This window comes from Bison bison, unplaced genomic scaffold (genome assembly GCF_000754665.1).
Source record: "Bison bison bison isolate TAMUID 2011002044 unplaced genomic scaffold, Bison_UMD1.0 scf7180017864362, whole genome shotgun sequence".
Taxonomy (NCBI): domain Eukaryota; kingdom Metazoa; phylum Chordata; class Mammalia; order Artiodactyla; family Bovidae; genus Bison; species Bison bison.
In genome coordinates, this window is record NW_011494934.1 from 4,435,201 (window position 1) to 4,448,572 (window position 13,372).

Consider the following 13,372-nt stretch of genomic DNA (forward strand, 5'->3'; position numbering starts at 1 on the left):
CAGGCCAAAGAATGCTCAAACTACCACACAATTGCACTCATCTCACATGCTAGTAAAGTTATGCTCAAAATTCTCCAAGCCAGGCTTCAGCAATACGTGAACCGTGAACTTCCTGATGTTCAAGCTGGTTTTAGAAAAGGCAGAGGAACCAGAGATCAAATTGCCAACATCCACAGGATCATCGAAAAAGAAAGAGAGCTCCAGAAAAACATCTATTTCTGCTTTATTGACTATGCCAAAGCCTTTGACTGTGTAGATCACAATAAACTGTGGAAAATTCTGAAAGAGATGGGAATACCAGACCACTGGACCTGCCTCTTGAGAAATCTGTATGCAGGTCAGGAAGCAACAGTTAGAACTGGACATGGAACAACAGACTGGTTCCAAATAGGAAAAGGAGTATGTTAAGGCTGTATATTGTCACCCTGCTTATTTAACTTATATGCAGAGTACATCATGAGAAATGCTGGGCTGGAAGAAGCACAAGCTGGAATCAAGATTGCCGGGAGAAATATCAATAACCTCAGATATGCAGATGACACCACCCTTATGGCAGAAAGTGAAGAGGAACTAAAAAGCCTCTTGATGAAGGTGAAAGAGGATAGTGAAAAAGTTGGCTTAAAACTCAACATTCAGAAAACGAAGATGGCATCTGGTCCCATCATTTCATGGGAAATAGATGTGGAAACAGTGTCAGATTTTATTTTTGGGGGCTCCAAAATCACGGCAGATGGTGACTGCAGCCATGAAATTAAAAGACGCTTACTTCTTGGAAGAAAAGTTATGATCAACCTAGATAGTATATTCAAAAGCAGAGACATTACTTTGCCAACAAAGGTCCTTCTAGTCAAGGCTATGTGTTTTCCAGCGGTCATGTATGGATGTGAGAGTTGGACTGTGAAGAAAGCTGAGCACCGAAGAATTGATGCTTTTGAACTGTGGTGTTGGAAAAGACTCTTGAGAGTCCCTTGGACTGCAAGGAGATCCAACCAGTCCATTCTGAAGGAGATCAGCCCTGGGATTTCTTTGGAAGGAATGATGCTGAAGCTGAAACTCCAGTACTTTGGCCACCTCATGCGAAGTCTTGACTCATTGGAAGGGACTCTGATGCTGGGAGGGATTGGGGGCAGGAGGAGAAGGAGACGACAGAGGATGAGATGGCTGGATGGCATCACTGACTCAATGGATGTTGAGTCTGAGTGAACTCCGGGGGTTGGTGATGGACAGGAAGGCCTGGCGTGCTGCGATTCATGGGGTCGCAAAGAGTCAGACACAACTGAGCGACTGAACTGAATGAAAGAAAGAAATCAAAGATGAAATAAACAGATGGAGAGCTATTGTATGTTCCTGGGTAGGCAGAATCAATATTGTGAAAATGACTATACTACTAAATGCAATCTACAGATTCAATGTGATCCCTATCCAATTACCAATGGCATTTTCCACAGAACTAGAACAAAAAATTTCACAGTTCACATGGAAACACAGAAGATCCCAAATAGCCAAAGCAGTCTTGAGAAAGAAGAATTCAGCTGAAGGATTCAACCTTCCTGACTTCAAATTATACTACAAAGCTACAGTCATCAAGACAGTGTGGTACTGGCACAAAAACAGAAATACAGACAAATGGAACAAGACAGAAAGACCAGAAATAAACCCATGCACCTATGGGTACCTTATTTTTGACAAAGGAGTCAAGAATATACAGTGGAGCAAAGACAGCCTCTTCGATAAATGGTGCTGGGAAAACTGGACAGCTACATGAAAAGAATGAAGTCAGAACACTTCCTAACATCATACACAAAGATAAACTCAAAATGGATTAAAGACCTAAATGTAAGACCAGAAATTATAAAACTCTTAGAGGAAAACATAGGCAGAACACTCGATGGCATAAATCAAAGCAAGATCCTCTATGACCCACCTCTTAGAGTAACAGAAATAAAAACAAAAGTAAACAAGTGGGACCTGATTAAACTTAAAAGCTTTTCCACAGCAAAGGAAACTAGAAGCAAGGTGAAAAGACAACTGTCAGAATGGGAGAAACTAACAGCAAATGAAACAACTCACAAAGGATTAATTTCCAAAATATACAAGCAGCTCATACAACTCAATATCAAAAAAACAAACAACCCAATCAAAAAGTGGGAAAAGACCTAAACACACATTCGTCCAAGGAAGACATACAGATGACTAATAAACAAATGAAAAGATGCTCAACATCGCTCATTATTAGAGAAATGCAAATCAAAACCACAGTGAGATTATCGCCTCACACCAGTCAGAATGGCCACCATCAAAAAGTCTAGAAACAATAAATGCTGGAGAGGGTGTGGAACGTTCTTGCTCTGTTGGTGGGAATGTAAATTGATACATACACTATGGAAGAAGGTATGGAGATTCCTTAAAAAACTAAGATAAAACCACCATATGACCTTGCAATCCCACTTCGAGGCATATACCCTGAGGAAACCAAAACTGAAAAAGACACATGTATCCCATTGTTCACTGCAGCACTATTTACAATAGCTAGAACATGGAAGCAACCTCGATTTCCTTCAACAGATGAGTGGACAAAGAAGTTGTACTACATATACACAATGGAATATTACTCAGCCATAAAAAGGAACGCCTTTGAGTCAGTTCTAATGAAGTAGATGAACCTAGAATCTATTATACAGAGTGAAGTAAGTCAGAAAGAGAAAGATAAATATTGCATTCTAATGCACATATACGGAATCTAGAAAAATGGCTGAAGAATTTATTTACAGGGCAGCAATGGAGAAACAGACAGAAAATAGACTTACGGACATGGGGAGAGGGTAGGAGAGGGTGAGATGTATGGAAAGAGTAACCTGGAAACTTACACTACCATATGTAAAATAGATAGCCATGGGGAATTTGCTGTATGGCTCAAGAAACTCAAATAGGGGCTATGTATCAACCTAGAGGGGTGGGATGGGGAGGGAGATGGGAGGGAAGCTCAGAAGGGAGGGGATATGTGTGTACCTATGGCTGATTCGTGTTGAGGTTTGACAGAAAACAACAAAATTCTGTAAAGCAATTATCCTTCAATTAAAAAATTAATTAATTAATTATAAATAACGGCTACAGGACACAGGAAGAGAAATGAAGACTCTAACTGCACTGGTCAGAGAAAGATGCATCTTGGGCAGCTAGTGGGGGTGAAGGGGGGCACACTGACTGAGCTGTAAACGAGAGTATTCTGACAGATGCAGGACATGGAAGTGGGCAGAAATGTAAACGGAAGGGGAGGCGTTCCAGCCAAGACATCCAATGACACCATCAGAGGCACGAAGATCTGAGAAAGGACGAGGTATGTGGAGGGATATGCTAAGTGGACCAGGCAGGATATGAGTCCTTTGAGAAGTTATATAAAGTATTATCGTTGTGACTGTGTTGTTGTTTTTACCACTGCTGTTCTCTCTTGTTCAAATCTAGCAAGAGTTACTGGCTCAATTGCCAAATTCCACTTTCACAGCAAGGTTTACCCAACAGCTGATTTTAGAGATCGGCTGGAAGGAAAAGACAGCCTGAGCACCAGCTGGGTGACAACAGGGCAAGGTCTCTCTACCAACAACAGACCAGGAAAGAGACTGTTCTCCTGCTGCGTGGCATTATCTGATGGGACCCACTGAACTTGTGAGGCCTACTTGCCACCACCTGGAGTGTAGAGCCAACGTCCAGAGAACAGAGACGAAGAACGGCAGACGCTGAGCGAAGCCCCTGCAGACCCCGCGGGGACCTTGCTATACCACGGGCTTCCTCACGCCAAGTGAGGAATCCCTTCACTGCTTGAACGGTTTTGTTTCCTCCTTAACTTAGCCACGTGTTAACTGTTTAACAAAGAAAATGCCCATCACGGTAAACAGAAGAAATTTTCAGAATACTTCCAGTATAGCTGAATTTGGTGCCTTCATGTGAAAAAACAACTTCCTAGCAGTGCTAGAGAAGTAAAACCTCTCTTGAATACCACAGTTTCAAGTCCCATAATCAGAAGTATCAATCACAGAGCATAGAAGAATGACTAGTAAAAACATTCACTATATCTTCCCGTAATTCCCCAAAATGGAGTAAAAACAATACATACCTATACAGTCCTGATTATCCACATAATGCACTTCATTCACACCTAAACCTTCCTTTTGATAGAGTTCTTGTTCCTAGAAAAACATGATCACAATCACAGATATGGAGATGTCATGTGAGAGGAAAGACTCAGTTTGGTGCCAGATATAATCGTAACATTTATTGATTAGTCAGTGTACAAAAGGTTCACACCAATTGACTGGGTAACTGAGAAGTCTTACAAAACGTTAGGGAAGAAAAATCCTTGCCCCTAAGGCAAGGTGAAATCACCCTGAAGGTGGTGAAACCACCTTCAATGGCCAACATAACACACGATTTACATATGTGCAAACGTTCCCTCACAGATAAGCATGCTTTCCCTGAAATACGCTGGGCAGCCAGGCACAGACACAGGGATCTGTTAATAATCACTCAAACCCAAGACAAGACCAGGGCAGGCAGGCAGGAATTTTATCACAGATGAGTGAGCAATGCAATGAACTCAGGGTTATGTATATTTCTTATTTTTCCCCCGGAATGTTTAAATATTTCCTCCTAAGAGACATACTAGCAGAAGGTTCTGTCGTTCTAGGAGGCAGTGTCCACTTGAACTCAATCTGAATCTGAAATTCACTTTTATTTTAAAGAACTGTTATAAACATAAATCAAGACTGTCTCCTCTTCATGCAGTTTCTAGACAAAGCTTGCTGGGCTGGTAGGAAGGGAAGAATTAAGGCAGGTTATATGAGAAACATACATGCCAAACTTCACACAGTAATGGAAGGACTAAGGCAGCCGGAGGAAACATTTCAGAGAAACCCTCTTAACTGCTAAGTACTTGTTTTCACCTGTTTGTTTATGCCAGAACTGGCTTAACTATAATATATAAGGAGAGATATAAAAGTTGGAATGTGCTGGGAAACCCAAAAGGACAAAAACATAGTAAGAAAGGAGGAAAAGATGAATGGGATGGGAGCAGGAAAGAAAGGATTTGACATTTCAAGTCCAGATTCAGAGGGGAGCTGAGAAAACAGCAGTGCTCATATGAAGGGAACAGCGCTATGAACCAGCAGCCAGGAAGGTGGGTGTAGACCTGCGGAAGTCACTGAACTGCTGTGGTTTCTTCATCTGTAAAACAAAGGGCTGGACTAGACTAACGGGGTAATTTTGAGTTCCCTTTAACTCTATTTGCTTCACCCAGGAAGATACATCTCAAACAGCTCAAAGGAAGGAAAGGGAAGAGTATTAGTAGGAAACAGCAGAAAATTCAAAATACAAGGTAAAAAATGGTGAGACTAATCACAAATCTACTGATTCAAAGTTACCTATACTTACTGTGCACTCTCAAGTGTTACAAAGGAACTTTGCTAAGACCTGAGACTGTAAGTGCAGGACAGGTCCACAGTTACCTACTATGAGTAGGAGCGGGAAGTTCCTTACCCGACCAGAGACGGTGTCCGGCCAAAAACACGCCACCAACAGGCCACTGGCAGTGCACAGTGTAACCTGGCAGGGCTAGGGAGGCAGGCCAGGCCAGTGCCCGTGGACTCTCCCAATCTGGGGGCTCCACTGCCATATACAGAGAGAGGGTGAGCAGGTAACGAGTAGGCAGAAGCAGAGACCCAGGGGAAGAGAGGGGTGCCCAGGACTGGGTGAGAGACTGCTGATTGGCAGTGGAGGAGGAAAGAGCCGAATCAGGAAACGAAACAAGAAGAATTTCAAGTCTAGTAAAAGTCACTAGTAAAAGGCAAGATTCCCTCACTTCTGAGGAGGCGCCTATTTTAGAGTTTTTACTTAGCTTGGTCCCTAAGCTCAGCTCACATCGACACTTAGGATGTGCCCCCACAGCCCACGCAGTGCCTCTCTGATTCCCTGGGCCACGTTACACCACACCCCATCCATCCGGGTAACTACAGTCTATCTCTGTACCCTGAAATTTAAAATAGAGGGCCATTCTTAAATCTAAATTGTATGCCAATTACCTCCTTCAGAATCCTTTCATTAAAAAATTGTTGAAGCTTCTCATTGCAATAGTTGATACAAAATTGTTCAAAACTGTTATGTTCAAAGTACTCTGAAAATAAAACCAGAATCAAGAGTCATCATCACATCAACTTCACATTAATAAATTTAACTTAGGATAAAATTTTATTGTATCAATGCTTAATTTAACAGTATGTTAAAATGTATGTATAACTGTTTCATAATCCTCAAATGCTCTTATTTCAAGACTTAAATTTTGATAGGCACTAAAATTAAGTATTAGAAACATCTCAGCTTGACAAAAAGTTGTTTGTTAAATAAATATAATACAGTAAAAGATATAAAATATAAGTCACTTGTGACATATTTTTAAGGTACAGGAGTTAAAGCAATCTAAATTGAAGAAAATGACTTAAAATGTAAGCACTTCATATTTTTCTGTATAATCTGTGAGATTGTAGTTAGCAAAAATATTATAGATACTGATGCATTTCTAAAATTAAGGAGTTGTATTACATTATTTCTAAGATCCTTGCAGCTTTAAAATGTTATGACTTTGTGTATTCATGTGCTGGCACAAACTGGTGCAGACCAAGAAACCCATGTCTGAAGACTATGAAATTCTCAAGTCAGTGATGAGTGTTTCTCTAGCTCTGAACAAAAGGTAATGCTTTATTGTAAATTTCAAAATATATATCACATCAAAAACAAAACTCTGCCCTTCCCAAAAATGTAAACACTCATATCTTCTCATGGCAACTGCAAACAAATTACAAAGGACACCACTTGTGCACAGACAGAAGGAACGCCCACACTGATAAAGCTCAATAAAAAAAATGGTCAGACTTACTGCGAGATTTTTACAACATGGTCATTCCGAACAAAGCATTCAGACATGAATGACTCATTTCATTTCTGGTCATACACACCCACAATTCCTCTCAAATATTTATCTTACGCATTCGGCAGAAATTAACTGGACATAGCTCTCTGTTGACAACTATCGGTAAGGATGGAGTTTTATACATAGTCATGAGTTTGGCCTCTGTGCTGGGTCAACCTGTACCCAGCTCTACACTGGAGTCAATGGTCTTAATGAGTCAATTCTCTTTATCAGCAACACTGAGGACTTTATTCAGCTCTACTCATTTAAGAGTACTGAGACATGTCTACCCACAGTAGTTTCAATCAATATTTTAAGCATTAGTGTGACCAAAATCCACAAGTCTTTCCTTTTTTCCTGAAACATTTAAATCATATTATGAAATGAAATGATAGTATGGACACATAACTGGAAATACATTAAGTAAAAGGTACTACAGGGAAAAAAGGCTTTTAAAATTTTAATCATGTGTGGAAAAACTCAGTGTAAAAATATCAAAGATACAAACTCACAAACAAAACTATATTTACCAAACCCAGCAATATCCAGGACTCCAATAAAATAGGATGATGTTTCAAAAGGAAAACACTGGTTCACTCTGTTGACCACATGATCAAAAAGATGGCTATAGACGGTCTTTGCCAGGGCATCCCGGGCATTGTTTGCCTGTTCCACTTTCAGGGGTACCCTGTAACAGAAGACCGAGTCAACAGAAATTCTTCCTAGTAATACGTTATGGAAACAACACCAGGTTCCCAAGAGCTGAGCATGCACAGTCAACGCGAAGGAGAAAATAAACAGCTACAAAATGTCATTTGTGAATGGAAACAAATAAATAGGGCCAAGTAAAATACTACAGGAGAATTATCTATAATTAAAGACCTATTATTGAGTAAAAGAATATTAGGCTCAAAACATCTTTTTAACCTTAATTTTATACCTCACGGTACATGCTGAATACACAAGAAATTTATTCAGAGGAATAATCTTCCAGGTGACTTTCTTAAATGCAAAAGAAACTGTGTTTAATTCCAGACAACTTTAAAGTTCAGTAATTTGTTAACACTGCTTAAGGAAAAAAAGTTTATCTTAAAATCCAAACTGTCCAACTGTACTCTTTCATCTAAGTATTAATTAACTACACGGCATAACAGCATCAGACGCTGTAGATACATACACGGTCCAATGAAGAGAGTGCCACACAAAAGAACTTCCAGACACTGTGCCAAATGCTGTCGTAAAGCATGAGGCACCTTGGGAACACCAGAAAGAATTATCAAACTTCGAAAGAAATCTTAAAAGTCATTCAGGTCAGACTAATACTTCAATCTCTTCTAAACAGTGGTTTCCCAACGTATATTTCTTGCAGAAGAACCCTTTCCTAAAGGGACTCTTATGTGGACACTCCATCCATAAAACATAGAACTGCTTTAGCACACAGGGGAAATGGAGCAGAGGACCACAGCCGGGGCTTCTACCAGCCTTCCCGTGGCCTCCAGAAATGTCTCTGAAGGACCATGCTACTGCAGGCACAGATTTTCTTCATCATAACAATAATTGGGAATTAGCTTAGCAGAGAACCAGGCTAAACATACCTTGCTAATATTTCTGAAAGTAAGTTACAGGATTTTCTGTGTAGCTAAAAGGGCTTTTTTTATCCTTACTTTTTAAATTTATTGAAATGGTTTGACACACTCCTTTGCCTTACTCAGCAAGGAACAGAGACAGGATCTGGCTTTTCCCTCACAAGGCAGGACTTGCAAGGAGCAGTGAGCAGGGAACTTACTTTATCACTGTTCCTTTGGTGCCCCCTGCTGTTGTCAGCATGACTCTTGTAGTTAAACTTACACGAAGATCATCTTGATCCAGACCCAGTAATTCAGCACAATATTCCAATGACTGAGTAGATTTATTCTTCAGATTACAACCACCTAACGAAAACACATTTTAATTTGCAATTAATAAACATTACATGAGATTTTCAAGAGGTATTTCTTAGGAAATACACTTCACTGACACAGCTATGAATAAGACAAGGCTTATTTGTGACTTTTAATTTCACCTCCCTCGTTCCCCACCCTTGTCAGACACTCATACTGCCAAGGTCACTGGGCAACTCATTCAGGGCAGCCCATGACACAACCCTTTCAGCCCGCCAAAATTTTAACCTATCAGGGTTTCATTTTCCATGACCCTGCAAGGGAAATATACTAATGATAGATTACAAACCTTGTTAATATATTAAATCTCTGGAGTAACAGAATGCCTTATCACTAAAACTCACATGACTGCAGAAAACGTTAAGGAGTAATTTCAGTGGTAAACGTCTTGATGTCAGTGTGGGTGTGGATGTTTGTCTAGGGGCAGGTGTGAGTGTGCACACATGCATGTGCTGGTGACACTCGGGGACAAAGGAGGAGGGTAAGGCGGCCACGGCTATTTTTTCTGAACATCATATCTACAAGGTTCCTATTTATTGAGGCTGTTTCAAAATGCTTCTTATAGAAAGACAGCATACAATAGTGCTTTAGACTCCGGGCTGTTATGGCTCTAGAATTTACTAGTTGTGTGACCTTGAATGAGTTACTTATTATGCTTAGTTTCCTCACCCATATAATAAGGATAGTAACTGTATCAATCTAATAAGGTTGTTATGAAGACTAGTAAGGGTGGATACGTGAATTGCTCGGAAGAGCGTCTGGTGCATAATAAGCACATATAATTATCGTCTTATTAATAATAATAAAATAATATTTTAGGACTGTATAAATGATTCATTTAAGACTATCTAATTTCAAAATTACAAAGAATGCATGTAATCATATGAGAATTATATCATGACAAATAGATAAACTATTTAACAGACTGGTCTCAGGGGAAATAGACTATGAGATCTCATATGAATAAGGGGTTGTCAAGACAATTCATTGAGGAAAGAATTGCATTTCAAACAAATGGCATTGGACAACTGGACGTCCACAGGCAAAAGAACGTAGCTGGACTCCTACTTCATACCATACAAAGAAATAAACTCAAAGACTTCAAGGTAAGAGTTAACACAATTCTCTTAGAAGAATTCAGACATAAATCCATATGATCTTGGACTAGGCTGGTTTCCTAGATATGGCACCATAAGCAACAAAAGAAAATAATGTGCAAATTGAATTTCATCAAAGTGAAAACCTTTTACGTTTCAAAGAACATTATCAAAAATTTAAAAGACAAATCACAGAATATGAGAAAATATTTGCAAATTATATATATAAGGAACTTATATTCAGAATATACTTAAAAATTCTTACAAGTGAATTTTTAAAAGGCAATCAAATAAATGAGTAAAGAATATAAGCAGTCATTTCTCAAAAAAAAGATACACAAATGGCCAATAAAATCATGAAAAAATGCTCAGCAGCTTGATCCATCAGGAAAATGCAAATAAAAACCACAATGAGGCAGCACTTTGCATGCACTAGAGTGGTGAGAATGTAAAACGATTCAGTTACTTTGAAAATCAATAATTCCTCTAAAGGTTAAATATAGAATTACCATATGACTCTGCAATTCCACTCCTAGGCATACACACAGAGAAATGAAAAAATATATGCACACAAAAACCTGCACATGAATGTTTACAGTAGCAATATTCATAATAGCCAAAGGTCGAAGCAACCTAAAAGTTCCTCAAATGACAAAGGGATAAAATGTGGTATATATCCGTGCAATGAAGTACTAGTCAGCAAAAAAAGAAATGATGTACTGACAGATGTTTAAACATGAATGAACCTTGAAAACACTATGTTAAGTGAAAGAAACTAGTCACAAAACGCCCATATTGTTTGATTTCATTTATATGAAACACCCAGTTGACAGAGACAAGGTAGAACACTGGCTACCTAAAGGCTAGGTATTCGGGAGGGTTGGGGAGTAACTACTGAAGGCTATGGAGTTCCTTCTGGAGTGATGACAATGTTCTAAAACTGATTAGAGTGATTATTGTGCAACTCAATACAAATTGTTTAAATAAAGTGGGAAAAAACAATAAGGGAAGAGGAATACTTAGAAGACATATTAAACCTTTAATTCCAGGAAAATAAAATTACTACTAGTTTGTACACACATACACATGATCTAAAATTACATAACTCAAAAAATTTACCACCAATAACTGATCAATTCATTTCAATGCTTCTTTTTTTAACTGTTTTGCAAAGTTTGCCTGGAAAATCCCATGAATGGAGGAGTCTGGTAGGCTGCAGTCCATGAGGTCGCTAAGAGTCAGACACAACTGTGCGACTTCACTTTGACTTTTCACTTTCATGCACTGGAGAAGGAAATGACAACCCACTCTGGTATTCTTGCCTGGAGAATCCCAGGGACCTTGGGGGAGCCTGGTGGGCTACCATCTGTGGGGTCTCACAGAGTTGGACACAACTGAAGCGACTTAGCAGAAGCAGCAGCAGCATAAAATATTTATGCTAGTAAATTAAAAGTTTTTTAAAACATTAAAAGTTTCAAAAATGCAAAAAAAAAAAAAACACTATAAAATAATGTAAGGCTTTCATGTCACACCTTCTAAAAATGAACTTCTTTGAACAATTTTTTACAATTGTTCTTATAATAACGTATATTTCGTTATGTGGAATTTTAAAAACATATGAAGTCCCAATAGGTATTTTTTGCATTTCCATCAAGTACAAACTTCTAAATAGCAATGGGAGCTGTCATCATATTTACTAAAGAATAAATTTTCTGATAAAATAATTACAAAATATCCAGAGCTTTTTCAAACTGCAAGGTCATGCCAAAATTGAGCTCTCTGAGACAGGAAAAAATAAATTCTAACTAGAAAGAAATCATCTGAATCTACAGGAAGGATTATAGGAACGATGAAGATTAATATAATAAAATCTTAGCTATTAAAATAAAAAAGACTTAGTTTATTAATTCTTTTGATTTATTGCCTCATTCCAATCTGCTCTGCTTTCTCCTCATTTTCCCTTCAACAGAAGGAAGTTAGAGAAGAAAAATAAAAGACAATGTAAATATCTACTAAGTGCCTTTTGACAATTAAATGCTTTTCAACTAACTAGACCCACATTCATGATTCTCTGTGTACACCTGCGCCACAGGGTAATAACACGAGGTGTGTGAACATGCCACCTATCACTTCAAACAAGCAATATTTCCAAAGTGTGCATTAACTAAACATTTTTGGATATTATTAATACTTGGAATTCCTGCATGCTCCCTTGGTATAATGATGCCACAGAGCAAACGAAAATGTACTCCAACATTCATTACATTTTCAAATCCCTCAAAAAAAAAACTAATACAAATTTTAATGCATACTAAGTATATACCTGATATTGCCTGGTTTTTCTTTTTGCTTGTTTCATTTTAAACTGGGATTAATCACTATTTTTATTTTACTTATGAATTAAAAACACAGTGATTACTACATGGCAGGCATAAGTATTTGCATCATTCTACAAATATTCAACTCATTTATTCCTCTTTACGACATGAGGTTGGACCTGGTATTTATTATTCCCACTTTACAGGTGAGGAAACCGAGACTCAGAGAGGTTAAGTTCCTGCCCCAGATCACATAGGCAGATAACACACGGTGAACAGATTAGCCCTAGACAACGTACTCTTACATACCATACTCTGTCATCTGATGCTGCGGTCACAGACTCACAGACACTCAGTCTGAAAGCCATTAAGACTGTCGACTTCCAAGAAAGCTGTGGTACATATACACAATGGAGTATTACTCAGCCATTAAAAAGAATACATTTGAATCAGTTCTAATGAGGTGGATGAAACTGGAGACTATTATACAGAGTGAAGTAAGCCAGAAGGAAAAACATAAATACAGTATACTAACGCATGTATATGGAATTTAGAAAGATGGTAACGATAACCCTGTATACGAGATAGCAAAAGAGACACTGATGTATAGAACAGTCTTACACTACTGTAAGTTTGTACAGATCATATTCCTAAGATGTGTCTTTGTTTAAGAAAGTCTTGATTACATAAATCATATTTAGAAAAAATATTTAGTTAACAGTTTATATCTGAACACTGTTTATATGTTATGAAAAACGCTTAATTACAAAGGCTGATGTATGTTTTATTTCTGTTTTTTTAAATGACCTACAGTACTTGGTAGGTGTACTAAAATTGTTTGGGGAGTGGGGTTTAGAGACTTCTAATAGATGTATAGTTAATTTGGTAATTCTCTCGCATGAGGTATAAGCTTCCATATGCTGGTTATTTAATAGATTTGCTACATAAGTAAAACATGGTTTACCTAGATAGTTTGATATGTATGGGCATTACTCCTAGTAGTATTTGTTTGTTGTCTTTTGTTGCTTTGCTCCTTCCGTGCAGGCTGAGACCTAATCTCCT

General features: G+C 38.3%; 1 protein-coding gene across 6 annotated transcripts in view; it reads right to left on the bottom strand.

Moving 5' to 3' along the window:
• Positions 1 to 13,372, bottom strand: part of MYO6 (myosin VI) — a 158,144-nt gene that overhangs the window by 56,140 nt on the left and 88,632 nt on the right. For all 6 annotated transcript variants that reach the window (XM_010855252.1, XM_010855253.1, XM_010855257.1 and 3 more), the window contains 4 exons: positions 8,742 to 8,886; positions 7,486 to 7,643; positions 6,072 to 6,163; positions 4,112 to 4,184 (listed from right to left, as the gene is read on the bottom strand). In XM_010855252.1, coding sequence (XP_010853554.1) covers positions 4,112 to 4,184; positions 6,072 to 6,163; positions 7,486 to 7,643; positions 8,742 to 8,886 — 468 coding nt within the window. The remainder of the gene's footprint in view (positions 1 to 4,111; positions 4,185 to 6,071; positions 6,164 to 7,485; positions 7,644 to 8,741; positions 8,887 to 13,372) is intronic.